This window comes from Truncatella angustata (assembly GCF_020726525.1).
Source record: "Truncatella angustata strain MPI-SDFR-AT-0073 chromosome Unknown BKA67scaffold_3, whole genome shotgun sequence".
Taxonomy (NCBI): domain Eukaryota; kingdom Fungi; phylum Ascomycota; class Sordariomycetes; order Amphisphaeriales; family Sporocadaceae; genus Truncatella; species Truncatella angustata.
This window is the reverse complement of record NW_025763383.1, coordinates 2314015-2329020: the sequence shown is the minus strand read 5'-3', so window position 1 is coordinate 2329020 and position 15006 is coordinate 2314015. Positions and strand designations below refer to the sequence as shown.

The 15006-nt window shown below is 50.1% G+C and overlaps 6 protein-coding genes across 6 annotated transcripts; 3 read left to right on the top strand and 3 right to left on the bottom strand.

Moving 5' to 3' along the window:
* Positions 1-52: 52 nt before the first annotated feature.
* Positions 53-1300, top strand: BKA67DRAFT_591905 (microsomal epoxide hydrolase; the record flags this gene model as incomplete). Its single annotated transcript, XM_046104775.1, has 1 exon — positions 53-1300. The coding sequence occupies one exon, from the start codon at positions 53-55 to the stop codon at positions 1298-1300; it is 1248 nt and encodes a 415-aa protein (XP_045959901.1).
* BKA67DRAFT_561328 (uncharacterized protein) lies at positions 1217-1842 on the bottom strand. Its single transcript, XM_046102524.1, has 2 exons — positions 1378-1842; positions 1217-1289 (listed from the first exon to the last, which is right to left on the bottom strand). The coding sequence occupies exon 1, from the start codon at positions 1642-1644 to the stop codon at positions 1444-1446; it is 201 nt and encodes a 66-aa protein (XP_045959900.1). The 5' UTR covers positions 1645-1842; the 3' UTR covers positions 1217-1289; positions 1378-1443.
* A 1510-nt stretch (positions 1843-3352) lies between these two features.
* On the top strand, positions 3353-4805 carry BKA67DRAFT_516065 (pectin lyase fold/virulence factor; the record flags this gene model as incomplete). Its single annotated transcript, XM_046097779.1, has 4 exons — positions 3353-3654; positions 3710-3802; positions 3856-4159; positions 4320-4805. The coding sequence occupies 4 exons, from the start codon at positions 3353-3355 to the stop codon at positions 4803-4805; spliced, it is 1185 nt and encodes a 394-aa protein (XP_045959899.1).
* Positions 4806-5859: 1054 nt separating this feature from the next.
* Positions 5860-6739, top strand: BKA67DRAFT_244495 (Mss4-like protein). Its single transcript, XM_046095700.1, has 3 exons — positions 5860-6088; positions 6175-6383; positions 6463-6739. The coding sequence occupies exons 1-3, from the start codon at positions 5971-5973 to the stop codon at positions 6541-6543; spliced, it is 408 nt and encodes a 135-aa protein (XP_045959898.1). The 5' UTR covers positions 5860-5970; the 3' UTR covers positions 6544-6739.
* BKA67DRAFT_244515 (uncharacterized protein) lies at positions 6740-7836 on the bottom strand. The gene has a single exon (XM_046095701.1). The coding sequence runs from the start codon at positions 7688-7690 to the stop codon at positions 6935-6937; it is 756 nt and encodes a 251-aa protein (XP_045959897.1). The 5' UTR covers positions 7691-7836; the 3' UTR covers positions 6740-6934.
* A 5598-nt stretch (positions 7837-13434) lies between these two features.
* Positions 13435-14930, bottom strand: BKA67DRAFT_244462 (uncharacterized protein). Its single transcript, XM_046095699.1, has 2 exons — positions 14655-14930; positions 13435-14564 (listed from the first exon to the last, which is right to left on the bottom strand). The coding sequence occupies exon 2, from the start codon at positions 14547-14549 to the stop codon at positions 13605-13607; it is 945 nt and encodes a 314-aa protein (XP_045959896.1). The 5' UTR covers positions 14550-14564; positions 14655-14930; the 3' UTR covers positions 13435-13604.
* Between the last annotated feature and the right edge of the window lie 76 nt (positions 14931-15006).

The following is a 15006-nucleotide window of genomic DNA, read 5'->3' as shown; positions in this document are numbered from 1 at the left end:
CCAAACAAACCGTACATAACGTACGGACGTCGAGATACTGAGTTCCTTGACCATGTCTGACATACAGCCTTACCGCATTGCCATTTCCGATGCAGGCTTGTCAGACCTGAAGAGCCGCCTCTCTGGAGCTCGATTGCCAGACGAGCTCGACGGAGCCGAGTGGGATCTTGGCACGCCTCTGGCGGACGTCAAACGCCTGGCCCAACACTGGGCCGTGAACTTCGACTGGCGGCGCGCAGAGGCTCGGCTGAACGAGCTTCCGCACTTCACGACACCTATCTCCGTCGAGGGTTTCGAAACGCTCAATGTGCACTTCATCCACCGGCGAAGTCCCCGCCCGGACGCCATACCTCTCATCTTCGTGCACGGATGGCCCGGCAGCTTCTACGAGGGCACCAAGATCGTCGAGCCGCTGGCCGAGGGAACCGGTGAGGGCGGAGCCCCCGCGTTCCACGTGGTGGTGCCCTCGCTGCCCAGCTTCGGCTTCTCAGAGGGGACCAAGAAGCGCGGTTTCTCCATCGCCCAGCACGCCGAGGTTATGAACAAGCTCATGCTCAAGCTCGGATACGATCAGTACGTGACCCAGGGCGGCGACTGGGGCTGGGCCATCACGCGCGCCATGTCCTACTTCTATCCGGCGCACGCGCGGGCGCAGCACGTCAACCTGGGTATGGGAAGCCCGCCCTCGCTCCTGAGGCACCCGCTACTGGCCGTTGAGAGCATGGTCAAGCCCTGGACGCAGCGCGAGAAGGAGGGTCTCGCCAGAAGCAAGTGGTTTCGGCAGGAGGGCCGTGGGTACAATCAGGTCCAGAGCACCAGGCCCCAGACGATCGGGTACGCTCTTGCAGATAGCCCCGTCGCGCTGCTCAGTTGGATATATGAGAAGCTGCACGACTGGACGGACTCGTACCCCTGGACGGATGACGAGGTTTGTACCTGGATGAGCATCTACTGGTTCAGTACGGCTGGTCCCGCAGCTAGTGTGAGGCTTTATTATGAGAACATGCATGAAAACACGTCGGCGGCCGGAGGTAGCGCCATTGGCGGAGGACAGAACTTGTGGAATGAAATGGCCAAGTATCAAAATGTCAAGATGGGCTTGGGCCATTTCCCAAAGGACGTGATCGCCTTGCCCGCAGTATGGAGTCGCCAGATGGGGAACGTCGTGCATGAAAAGCAACATCCCAAGGGCGGGCACTTTCCGGCTTGGGAGAATCCAGAAGCTATCATTGGTGATTTGCGGGCAATGTTTGGCGAGAAAGGAGGTGCGAGAGATGTCTTGAAGACAAGTAAGCTCTAGATCTGCCGGCTATAAATAGTTCCAGGCGGAGCATTCCTCTGGAAACAATAGTTAACTGCACTGCTGAACTAATACAGACTGTTAAAAAATTTTTACAGAGTATTCCGTGGTTGTTATGCCTCCTGCTCTGTACCACCTACATGTCAAGAGACTTGTTTGACTTCCACAGACAGACAATGCACACAATTTGAAGAATTTGGTCTAACGCTTTCGTAGTAGGATATTATTTCATCATCAGGTGTCTTCAAATCTTCGGATACAGTCACCCCAGGACACCGGAAGACGAATGCCAGTATCAGCCGAGACTCGACCCGCACGAGCTCAATTCTAGAACAGATCCTCATTCCTTGCTAGACGTCATATGATACTTGTCTACGTCAGGTCTGTTGAAGCCATCTATCAAGTCGGGATATCTCTGGGCCGGATCTTGGATCTTGGCTCGTCGGCATGAACGTCGGGATCCGACATGCTGATAACGGTGTTTGCAGGCATCGTCCTTTGCCATACTGTTTTGATTCGCTTGGATTGAGTCTGCTCGTTGGGCAAGGAGAAGTGAAACTTGAATGAAAGGTTTTAAATATCTCGATAACTTACCCACAATGTATCTCATGAGCGCAGGGCCCGGATCCCTCCACCCAATCACTTATTTTACAGTTTATCTAATGAAATTTGAGATGAGTGTCCGATAAGTTACGAACTCTCATCATTCGATAATTCAAAGAACTACCCAAACTTGTCCAACGTAAAGAATGCCAGTGATTTTAACGCCTAGGGCCTTCTATGTTTCTCATCTGGTCATAAGCCAGCTAGGAAGTATTACTTAGCGTATATCCTCAAGGATAATCAAATGTGATCTATTATGGGTAATACTGCCACTTTGTATCTATCAATGCGGTCGAAACGCTTCATATATCAACCATTGCCATGGGGAATGAGGCGACAAGGCACCCACAGCTATCTCTTGCCTTTTTCCTACCTCTGAGAGCAAGTCGGGACCAAGCCGTGAATACTCTTCTTCGCCAGACCCTCCACTCAAAGGCACTGTTCACTCTAGTGAGTCCGAAAAACTGAAAATGACCTTATCTCTGCTTCTTCAATGACCAGCACAGTGACACAAGAAGTCTGCAGCACCACCCGTAGACTTATGTGCTCCCCAGCCGCCTTTCCTCATGCCCACGCTGTTTGCGGCCCAAATTGTTACAACCAAGAATCCGGAATGCGCGAATCGGTCCGAGGCGAATGAGCAGGGAAAATCCCCGTCCACGATGCCAAGCATGAACAGCCCTGCCATGCGGCGCTGAAAACCTAAATCTCGCGAGGTGGCAATTGAAATTGCTCCCGCGCTGGGCATTGCTTCAGGTCGCCGGTCAAGACGACTTCTCATATCACTGTAGAATCATGCGGTGTGTGCCAAATATACACCGACAGCCCTCGATTGAGCGACGGGGCGAGCAGGCGGCGAAACAATAGCAGGCGGCGAAACAATAGCGTGCTACCCAGGTACAATGAGTTCTTGTGACTGGCGTCTATTGATTGGGCTTTGAATTGTCCCGACGACCCTGACGCCATGAGGACGATCCGGCTACGGGCAGGCAATGTTCTGGAATTGTTCCATTACGGAAGGCTTGGCGAACCGTTTCAGGAAGATATGAGATGATTCTTGGCATTTATAATATCTTACCAGTAAATCGTATTGGTTTCGGCCAACGACAGCCAGCACTTAAGGTTAATTTTGACATATTACATCAATGAGAACTGTCAAGCATCCTGATTTTGCACATATCCATTTTCCCTGAATCGGATACAGTAGTCTCGTAAAATTGAACTTCATTGGTGGGATTAAGGAGTATTGTGTGGACTGCCAAGAGTTGTAATGCACCTTCATTTCAGTGTGAGCATGGCACACGCTGATCCAAGAAGGGTAATAGGGGAGGCAGAGCACCGTTCTTAATAGGATGTGTTATGATAAAGAGATGTATATAGTAGTTATTCGAACGGCTTTTGAGACACTTCAGAAGACAAGCACATCTTCAATCCCCTTAAACTGTAGTCATGTCATATATTCGAGCCTCACAGATCGCCGCGCTGTTGGCTGCCGTGAGCGGTACTGCCTATGCTACGGATATCTATGTTTCCCCTACTGGGACTGGCACGGGTACTTCCACCGCGCCATATGGATCTATACAGTCTGCTGTAAATGCTGCGGTTGCTGGTGACACCATCTATCTGCGCGCCGGAACCTACTCCCCCACAACCAACATTCAGATCACCAAAAGTGGTAGCGCGAACTCGCCGATAACACTGCGACCATACGGAACTGAAAAGGTCATTATTGATGGAGAGGGTCTTCCTGGGTAAGTCCTGGCGTGGTGCATGAAGACTTCGTCGAGCTGACCAAGAATATAACAGTACGCCATATGGTCTCGATGTATCTCTCCCCAATAAGGAAAGAGGCATTCTGCACATCGAAGGTGCAGATTACTGGAAGTTCTATAACTTGGAGTAAGTCATCGATCACCTGGTAGGTTATTCAAAGATTGCTAATATATTATTAGGCTGATTAACGGACCATATGGCGTCTATGCCCGAGACGCCTCTAACAACTACTACGAGCTGCTCTCGACGCACGACAACTATGAGTCAGGATTCCAACTACAAGGAGAGTCCTCGAACAACACAGTCATCTACTTAGACTCATACCGTAATCGAGACCCGCGGAAGAACGGAGAGAGCGCCGATGGTTTCGCCTGCAAAGAAGGATCCGGCGAGGGCAACGTCTTGCGCAACGCCAGGCTTTGGGATAACGTTGATGACGGACTGGACCTTTACATGTTCGCATCTCCTGTAACCATCGACCAAGTAAGCTATTTCTGCAGTCCTTCCCCTTTTCTCTCTCGGCTTATCTTCCGGAGCAATCATGGCCTACTTGAGGCCATGGGCTCTGGGGATGATCTGCAGCATTGACGAGAATTTGTCGAATCATTTGGGAAATTCCAGTCGCTAACCTTGGCTATCGCAGGTATACTCTTGGGGCAACGGTTTCAATCGATGGGGCTTTACCGACTTTGAGGGCGACGGCAACGGCTTCAAGCTTGGCATTACCGACAACCCGCCTGCTGGCCACATTGTCAAGAACAGCATTGCCTTCTCAAATGCCAAGAAGGGCTTCATTGACAACGGGAACCCAGGATCCCTGACATTCACCCGGAACACCGCTTGGAACAATGGAGATACCGGCTATGTCATGCGCAGCTCATCTTCCACCATGACCGGCAACATCGCAGCAGTCAACAGTGGAAGCGCCCAGGTGAGCCTGGTCAGCACGGTCAAGTCTTCAGGAAACTCATGGGACTCATCGACGACGTGGTCCAACAGCTCTTTTGTGAGTGTCAGTCCGACCACCCTGAAAGGCGCGAGGGGTGCAGATGGCTCTGTGCCCAAGAGTGACTTCCTGATCCCGGCATCGGGTGCTGCTCTAGGAGCTACGACAAAGGCGTCAATCTAAGGACAAAAGACAGGACTGCGTTCGTATGAGCTTCTAGGGGTATGACGTAATGGAGGATAGCGTACAGGCTTTGAGTAGATATTTAACTATTGTAGTTCCTAAATTGGAAGTTGTAAATGATACCATCGCGAACTGTGTTATGCATGTAACATGGCAATTGTGCAATAGCTGGATGCCGGGTATCTTGCTGTGCCCCTGCTCGTGATGCCAAGCGTAGATCGAGGGACACTGCACCCAGCCGTACTAAAACCATGAGCAGTGCCGTAGTGGATGCTATGTGGTGAGAAAACATTGGACTCCAGACTCCTTCGCTATCAAGCGAAGCTCCATAAACAGTCAGCAGCCCGCATGCGCGTCAGCCAACTATTCCAAATTCCAAATACTATCTACATGCCTACCCTCGTAGATAAATATGAATCTGGCTCGCCCCCCTTTAATGTACCCCATAATTACTTTTATCGGGACACAAGAACCCAGTAAAAGCTCATTTTCGTTCGTTGGAGATTCAGCTATGATATAATGACAAATACTGTGAAATCCTTCGTAGCTTCCATATCCCGTTCCTTAATGGCGTCGGCTTCATTTCCTGAGATATGCTAGATTTCAATCAACGCAATGACAATAATGTTGATTTACCATTTGGCACAAATCCATATCTTGTAGAGAAACATGAACTCCAATCTGAATTTAGTCTTCGAAATTGAATGGCTGGACTTTGTAAACCTTCAGGCCAGCGGGGCCTTCTATAGCTCGAAGCTACCCCGCCATGGCTCTATCGGCGGGCATCCGTTTTGTCTGTAGCAGCCCCGCTATCGTCATAGGCTCGTTGAATGGGGGATGTGACATGCAGGTCAGGCAGATCCGTGCAGGTGAGGGTACTACGTGCCACAATTTGAGATTCGGTTATTGTCATGTTTCAATTAATGATCCTGTGTTGATCTAAATGATTTGGAAGACTATGCACGGATTGAGCCTTCACCGCAGAACTTGCATTAGTCCTGCAGAACCACTCGAATTGGGGGTTTCTCGTAACTATATAAACACCATTATCCTCAGCTTTATCTGCCCATGACATGTATTCTTCGTTCCATATTACAAACAACTCTACAGGAAACCATATATTAAACCGAAAAATTTAATCAAGTTGTCATATAACCACGTCACCATGGTTCTCAGCGGTCACTGCCTTTGCGGTAGCATCAAGTACAAGGTCGATGCTGATCCTCTTATCGTCGGATACGACCACTGCGACGATTGCCAACGTCAGAGCGGCTCGACATATTGTAAGCCACCACCATGGATTCATAATTCTACGAGCCAATCATAACCACTCGAACCCAATTGGCTAACATGCAACTCCTTAAAACAGCGCTCGTTGTCGTAGTCCCCAAGGACAAGCTCACAATCACCGGTAACCCCAAGAAGTACTCAAGCAAAGGTTCTTCCGGCCAGCAGGTGCATCGCATCTTTTGCGGTGACTGTGGCTCACCCATCGCCCACGACCCAGATGCCGCTCCAGAGATCATTGCTCTCAAGGGCGGTACGCTCAGTAACGAGGATAAGCAGAAGTTGAAGCCTGTAAGTTCATGCATGACGTCACCTGAAACATAATGTGGCTGCTATACGTAGTCGGGACTAACACATCGGTCATCCGCAGGACACCGAAATTTGGACTGTCGGCAAGCTGCCCTTCTGCCAGGAAAATTTGGCTAAGCCTTTCAAGCATATGCCTGAATAAGTGTTACTTTCGGACACCGAATTGGCTTGGCGGCACGATACCAGCCTATTCAAATTGAAATGCTGGGAGTTAAGGTGGATTGATATTTGGCTGTGGTTTATGCAAGTGCTGCATACCGCTCAAGCACCTTGGCTGTAGCAAACAAATGAATACTTATCAAACCGGCCTGGCTGTTGACTGATAGAGCATGTGCTATATGACTGGACATGGTGAGGCGGGAAACGTTGAGTTGATGTGAACAAGGTACTGCCAAGCTTACAGTGTCCATACTCATCTCAATGCGCTTTCATTACTTTCATACAACATTTTCTACCGTAAACATTACCCATCTGTTAAGCCTTTCGTTCTCTTATGCACATTATCCGCGACACATGTCACTCTCCGGGCATCATCATAATGCAACCACCAGTGCCCCACCGGCCATAGCGAACAACAAGTTCTTGATGCCGCCGGCGACCCCCGTCGCCGCGGCAACGTTGCTCGAGCTCGAAGTAGCGGAGGTGCTGGCGGATGTTCCCCTAGTGTTAGTCCCAGCACTCTCTCCAGTGGTTGTACTTGGCTCCACGCCAGTTGTCGTTGTTGCGGCAGCATCAGTTGTCACTGACACCGTAGCGGTCGCCGCTGTCGCACTTCCGGTGATCTGCCCCGGGCCCTGACTTCCGCTCGCGGTATAATACACGCTGACCGCTGTGTTCCCTGACGCAACATCGCTGAACGCAGCGCCGCCAACTGTGGGTATCGGCACCTCGGCGCCTGCGCTGCTGAAAAGCGTCTGGAATGGTGCCGTGGGCGTGCCGGTACACAACAGGTTCGAGGCCGTGGCGATGACCGACTTGTAGTATGTCAGGTTTCGCTCGCTCATCCCGCCGTGATCGAAGAGGCATTGTCGGCATCCGAGCCACTCCGCAAAGTATGAACCCTTGCACATACACTGCGCGTGGGCCTCAAGGGCTAGAGCGTCGGTTCCGTTGGGCGCACAGGTGGCTTCAATGCTGATAATGTCAATGCATGGTGGGATGGGACCGGACGTGAAATCCCCCTCGGGTGAGCAGACGGAGTCTAGGTAGTCGGAGTTGTCAGCTTGAGCGGTCGATAGGCCTGCTACGAGTAGCGTCAAGGCCGCTGGAAGTGTTGCTGTGGTCTTCATCGTACTGACTGCTTCTTGAATAGCTGATGGACAAGAAACGGGCGCCAACAACTCAGATTTGGCAAGTCAATGCTTCATTAAAGGAATCATACAAACTGGCGCGAGCAAGAAAATGAGCTGTCACACGAACCATGGGGTATTTAGCCGTCTCCTTAAAAGGCTGCCTGAACGCAAAGTCCCACGATGTCCAGGGGCCCTGTCAGCTTGCTGAACCGAATTGAGTTGTGAGATCCGATGCAAAGCAATACATGGTCTCGTGCCTAACCAATTTCGTGATGGCATCATGCTGCAATGCGGCGTAGGAGATGGATAGTCATCACCGATGGTCCGAGCAAGAGCCGACGACCTTTGATACCTGATTGCTTCGTCCTGGGTCACAGTACAGTTACACCCATTGAGTCAGACAGGCAATCTCCAATGACCTTTTTCCTTTTCTCTGCTTTTTTTCTCCTTTTCTCCTTTTCTTTGTCATACTCCTTGAATGAGAGGAAACGTTTAGGGTGTCTTTGCTTGGCAACATTGACCCACGGCAGTCTTTAAGCTTATTCACGTGGTGGATGTACTGGGCAATGCTACTAGCCAAACCCCTGTAAGCTTGGCAGGCACCAGAGGTATAGCAGAGCCATAAAACTGTTCATCCGGGTCCTCACGATCAGTCATGGACACATCATTAGGCGACTCGGCACATTTACAATCATTGGTCGACAAATCCAACTAAGAAAACATGCATCTCGTTGGTGTGTGCCATACAATGTTTATAGATATCACTCTATGGGTGGCTTGTTTTGTAAACAGAAAATCTCAATTAATACCACCCCAAGTCAACATTCGTTGCATTACAAACTCACGAGGACTGCAACAAACACCGCTTATTAGAATCAAACTATTACTTATTCACAACTGTCCGTTATACGAACTTCAGATCTCGCGTGTGCCTGACCTGAGTTCAGACCGCACCCCCACAATATATCTAGGGCAACAAAATCTTGAACTGCGTCGCTACACTGGGCACGCCTGCCCCATTCAGCGCAAACAACATCCAGTAGCCCGGAAGAAGCACACCTGGGTCGGAGGGAAGTGTAATACTGTAAGTGAGTGTCCCGGCACTCGTAGTGGTCAACGGCACGCGGCGCTGGTCAGTGTTCACAGTATGCGTGGAGGATCCGTGTCTGATGAGGGCGAATGTCGCTGCAACGTCCGTCGAGACAGTGAATGTAGCACCCGGCTTCAGCGATGTCGCGGAGACCGTCTTGATGGTTGGCCTCGTCGCCCGGCTACCATCGGAGTTGAACAAGTACGGAGGGCTGTAGACCTGCGCGGTGAAATGGTTCTGGATGCAACCGGTTCCACATAGACCGCCCCCGCCGCTTAGCACTGTGGCGTCGGGGAGCAGCAGACCGATCGAATGATAGTTACGTGGCTCCGCGATGGGTGCAACGACAGTCCACCTGAGGGTCGACGGGTCGAATAGCTCAGATGGCAGCGACGATGTAGTATCAGTGAAAGGGACAGCGTAGGACTGTCCTCCGAAAACAAGTGTCTTGCCGTCTGGCAGCACGACCGCGTTGGCAAATGCCCGTGCATACGACATGCTGGCCACTTTTGTGACTGTGGGAGTGGCAGCAGCATCACCCAGCTTGATTCTGTGGGTGTTCGTGGTGGCACTTGAATCTTGGTAGCTTGGAGAGCCGCCCGCTGTGAGGATGTAGCCGTTGACCGCATCATATAAGGTAGCTGTTCCGCACATTGAGTCTGTATCAGATGCTCGCGTTCCAGCTGCTTTGTAAGACCCAGAGCCGGTAACATTAAACCAGTTCACTGTGTGTCTATTAGTATCTTGTTTCACATGTCTGTCGAGAACTGGTATACTGAAAGCACAACACCTGAAATCATAATTTCAACAAATAAAACGGGCAATGCTTACTTGCTTTACTAGGACCAGCTTGGAAAATCGAGTTTGCCTTCCATGCAAACAACCAAGCATGATTGTCCGTTCTGAAAGCTCCTTGAGCATCAGCTGTCAGAATGGGTGTGACCGAACAGCCACTGAGACTATTCCAGGCATTCGAGGTTGAGTTGTAGATTTCACCATTCTTGCCACCGTATCCACCGCTCCATGAACCACCAATCGTGAAGATACGACCATCGCCAATAGTGGTCTGTGATTGATAGCCACGACCCAAAGCCATCTGAGCACCAGTCGACCAGCCGCCGGTCGTTGGGTCGTAGTTGCTTGTCTTCTTCGCATCGTTGCCGCCCGTGACAACTATCAACCCATTGGCATCCATCGATATGCCCGGGCAGAACATATCGTGGGCCGTGTTTGAGACAACCTTTGGCGTCACAGCCTGTGCTGAGGGAGTCCATAGCGCTGTATCTGTAAGGCCAGTGCCGCCCGAGAACAGATCAGGACGGAAAGCAGACCAGAACACCACAACATTGTCTCCAGAGATGGCGCCCGCAGCAGGGACGATAGGCAGGTCTAGAGTAACATCCCAGCTACCCTTCGTAGCCTTGGATGGGGGCACGTAGGTACTTCCGTCCAGCGTCGTGTCTGGACTGTAGAAATACAACTCGGCAATGCTTGACCATTGGTTTCCGGTACCCTGGGCCTCGGAGGAGGCTGTAAGGCGGACGTACCTGGCACTGCTATTTGACCAGAACGAGTACTTGGTCGTAGCGTCACTCAACCAGTTGCCGTAAGCAACAGGTGAGGACCATGTCGTGCCATCGGCACTAACTGTGATGGTGTGCTGGCCGATGTCGCCGTTACGTTTCCCGTCCTGTCGCGGCTGATACCCGATACCATTCACTACGTAAGACTTGAGCAAGTCCACCTGTATATAGTGAGGCAGCGGAGCGTCAGACGGGCTGTATTGTGTGTGCCAGTAGGTGCTTTTGTTGCCATCTATAGCCTTGGCTGCCTCGTTTCCCGTGTTGAAACTATCTGCAGTAACGACCCATCCCGTACGCGAGATGGGCTTGGCCCAATCCCAGGTCTGCTGGGATGAAACGAGAGGCAAGAAGAGGGCCAAGGCCCAACTACTGAACAGCATTGTGCAAAAACGGTAGCGGTGAGCAAAGAAGGACTAAGCTATAGGAAAGCCTGAAGCGAACGTGAGCTACAAAACAACTTCTTGATCCGGAACCCACCTAGACGACGATCGAGCAAGCTTTATATAAATATGGTCATGTTGACTGTGCTACGTCTTGGACAGGTGATATCACAACCACTCCTGGCATTCCGAGCATACCATCCCATGTCTGGAGAATATCCGTGGATGAACACCGCGACAGAATTCCGCTTGGCACATTCAGGTAGGCTCACCGAGAGCTCTACTGCGAGTATAGCACCAACTTATGCGCATCATGCACTCGATCACGATCGAAGCCAAGATTCGCTCCACCTGAACGACCCGACGCCGGCTAATTCGGTCTCGAACACTTGTAGGCACATGCACATGCACATGCAGATACGTTCGTGGTCGCGTAACTTCAAAGCGGTATGCATCACGAGGCGAGTGCGTCGGCGTCAAGGCCAAGCGCGGAAGTCGTGTATTATAGCCTAGTCATTGACGAGGTGCATCTAATATTGAACGATAGTATACCTTATTGGCCCAAGACAGCATAAGCGACCAGTGAAGCCACAGCTAGATGACGAGGTGGCGGCGCGCAATAAGCTTATGGGTCATCTCACCCTCGCCTCGGCGTGGGTGGATATGCGAGTATGTAATTCTGGTGGATAGTCGTGGGTCTGGAAGAGAATCTTGCTCGGCTCGGACCGCAGGGGTAGTATTGATATCCGGGCAAGCGCATCAAAGCAACTTGATGATAAAAAAGATTTTGCTGATAATGTTTTACTGCGAATGCCACCGAGCGAGATTTGCCAGCATCAAAACTCCCCTGGCCAAAGTGAACCGACCAACTGATACTGATCAAGGCATCCAATTGATCATGCCTAGCCTCGCTATCAACTTTGGATGGCTTTCAGCTTCGAGCCCTATACTCTTAGATCGAGTCTAAGTGGCTAGTTGGACCAGGTGCCCTGTTCCTGCATGACTTGAATATTCCAGCTCCTTCGTCCGGTTAAAGCTCCCGTACGCTCGCAGCGCACCTCCGATGCAGACTATCAGACAAGCGGGCCTACACTCCGAGCTTACACACTTACACCTTTCTGAATTCGAGGCTGACTCTGACATTGCGAATCACCGATGTGGCTGCAGGTTGTCGAGCAATCTACAACGGTGGGATTTGACTGGCACTTACGAGGTCCGCTGTGCCCAGGCTTAGTGAGATTCCTGCAACGCTACGGTCACTTAGGCAGAAACCCTCCATTGTCATAAATGAACTTTCACATCGATTCATATCTGTGAGTGGCGAATGTGAAGAAGGTCCTCAGGGGCCTGAAAAAGCACGAACACTGATACTGCAGCACGTGCCGAGGTGACAGTCGCTTGATCGGGATTTTTTTTAGTGTTTACAAAACCTGCCTTTTCCATACACACAGCAAGTGTTTTGTGAAGTAAGTCAGCGTTTTTGGCGCTCTCGAATTCCGAAATTAGAATCTTTAGCGAATGAGGAGCCCGGTTGCCTCCGGTAGAATTAGTTACCTTCTCGAATAGGGACGGTTCCAAAATTAACCCTGTCATATCAATGACATGGGGAAAGGCGACGAAAGTTTTGCGAGAATGAAGGCCTAGTTGCAGCAAACTATGGCGACAAGAACAGATCCAAATTTGTATGGTGACCGAAAAGTGGCTAGCACATGCATCGGAAGACCCGCGGTTGCATAAAAATCCAAGATATCAAAGTAGAGAACAACAGAGAGCTGCATTCCATAGACAGGTCAGCATCGGCGTTCTCGCAATGAACCTTGTCCAGCCTGCAAACAACTATTGACTGCTTTCGCTTCCGATAGGCCGTGCTTTAACAGGAGGCTATGGTAATCTCTTGGCCATACGATTGGCACTATGTAAAGTTGCATTCCATCCCTGGTTGTGTATTTTTCGGAATTAGCCACAAATCCGTTTGCCTTCATTAGCGAACGTGGGTTGCAATTGCAGACACATGGGTTACGGCATGTCAGCAAAGTAAGTGCAGGCGCTCCAAGTCGACAAAGCGGTTTACCTATGTGCACTTATTGCGCGGCTTCCCAGCAGTAGCTAGTGGCGAGAATGGTGGGTATTGTGTACCAGGTTGCAACGAAGAACTAAGTATAGAAACGCAAAGAAGGTCTATTAAATAGACTCGCACTGGGCGTTTCCCACGACTGCCAGCATGTGAAATATCACGGGTCCTGGTAGTTCATTGATGCTAAGCAGGATAAGAGCTTAGACTATTGAAAGCTGCATGGCCAGACTTCGACTCAGATATGATTCGGACAACGGCAATAGGCCAAGGTTGTCCTTACACTGGTTATCCTACTTCCTGAGTGAAGTCTCAGTTGGCATTGTAATGCGAACTCATGAACCGTGCTGCGCGGTTACAGCACATACTTTAGTACTCGTTGATGACCCCCACATTCCAACGAGTGGGATCCGGAGTGACATTGATGGAATGGTAGGATGCATATAATCCTCGCTCTCTTGACGCCATGGAGGTTCGCATGGGTGTCCTCTTGGCATATGCACAGTACTGACTCCTGAACCAGAAGTAGAAATGCAACCGTAAAAGGCTTCCTAGTAAGTCCACAACAAGCGAAATGTGTGACTTCGAGCGGATGGCGTGGAGACGCGTCTTTTCGGGCGACTTTCGGTCCGTTCTCAACCTTCTGCATATTCCCAAGCAATTTGGCTTGTACTCCACGTCGAGTTGGTATTGGGTTGAGCCAGCATGTGCTTGCATGCAAGCACGACAGCTCGTTGGCTTATTACGAAGTTGACTAATCTCAAAGAACTCATTCAAATATGAATAGTTAACATGCTACAAACCATGCGATCATCGCCGCCAGGGTCAATTGCTCTAACAAAAGCAATGTCGGGTTTCCTAGAGCTATTCTGTCTGCGACGAACAACTTTAGCAACATCGACCGGTACTGCCTCCTTGCCTTAGTAGACTCGTGGTTTAGGACGTAACCATCCATTGAAGAGAGCCTGAAGTTTCGAATGTCTGTCTTGGTATGTGTTGCAGAGGTGTGGTTGGGAGGCTGACTTGAGGTCAATGGCTGCTCAATCCGCTCAGGTCTTTTTCGAAGTTTTTGTATGAGCTTAAAAGCCGCAAACTCAACAGGGTTATGAGTGTTGAGAATAGGCGATGGCTTCTTGAAGACCAACTTTGGCAGTAACTCGGGCCTGGAAACCCAAATTGTGCAACTCTCGATGAGTTCGCAAAACAACGCTTCTAGGTCGTGGGCATAACAAACAAATCTCGTGTAGAAGACGGGGGCCAGGATCTTGAACTCTAGAACCTCTGCAATATCACCTTTCTCTTGTGTAGAGCGTGATCTTATGGTTTCTGTTTTTGCATCTGCAACTCCGATGGGAATATAGTGAACCACCAATTGAGCGGGTGTCTGGCTCACCAAATGGCGGAGATATCGCCTGAATATCGATTCAAAATAAATTTCAGCTGCATGTGCTGGGCGTCTTCTTTCTTGCATACGTTCTGGTCGATGCCAGATAGTATGGGAAATGGAGATTACAACAACTGAAACCACGAGCACGCTGTGTATTACATAGCCAGGAAGAGAAAGCTGCTGGCCTCTTTGCCATTTTTTGCACAACGTGAAGAGGATGAGTAGATAAGCATCAGTGGCAGTTCCGAACAATGCATAATAAGACACTGCCAAAATGCCCGTGGCTCCTGTTCGCCATACCGGTGCATGAGTGATATCCGTCAATCGGAGGGATGCAGAACTCATTGCAACGGAACCAAGCTGCGCACTCGTTAGCCAAATTTTCTCCGAATGAACGTGCAAATACAACATGATATCAGATAAGGGGAAGAAAGAAAAAGAAGAGCCTACAGAATTTAAACAGTTGCGCACGACAAAATAAAACCGATTGGCTCACCTAAAGATTCTCCTCGTCGCATATACGACAACAACCCGATTCGTTACACTTAGGGACATCGGTTCATTTGATGATTCTAAATACTACGTACGACGAATAGGTTGCCATGTATTGCAATTTGTAGCCGAATCTACTTCCGAGAGACGGAGAGTATTAAAAGAATGTTGGAGGGAAGTGTCCGGTTTCCTCAACGCGCGCGTCTGGTAACAAATGCAGTCATCCACAGTAATTTGTATGTTACTAACCTACGGTACTCCGTACGCCACAGGCGCCTGGCGCAAAGGTTCAACTCAACGCCCCAGCACT

Coding starts and splice junctions, on each gene's coding strand:
- BKA67DRAFT_561328 (XM_046102524.1), bottom strand. CDS start 1,644: ATGAGGATCTGTTCTAGAATTGAGCTCGTGCGGGTCGAGTCTCGGCTG.
- BKA67DRAFT_244495 (XM_046095700.1), top strand. CDS start 5,971: ATGGTTCTCAGCGGTCACTGCCTTTGCGGTAGCATCAAGTACAAGGTC. Junction 6,089..6,174: donor TCAGAGCGGCTCGACATATT/GTAAGCCACCAC, acceptor TCCTTAAAACAG/CGCTCGTTGTCGTAGTCCCC. Junction 6,384..6,462: donor ATAAGCAGAAGTTGAAGCCT/GTAAGTTCATGC, acceptor GGTCATCCGCAG/GACACCGAAATTTGGACTGT.
- BKA67DRAFT_244515 (XM_046095701.1), bottom strand. CDS start 7,690: ATGAAGACCACAGCAACACTTCCAGCGGCCTTGACGCTACTCGTAGCA.
- BKA67DRAFT_244462 (XM_046095699.1), bottom strand. CDS start 14,549: ATGAGTTCTGCATCCCTCCGATTGACGGATATCACTCATGCACCGGTA.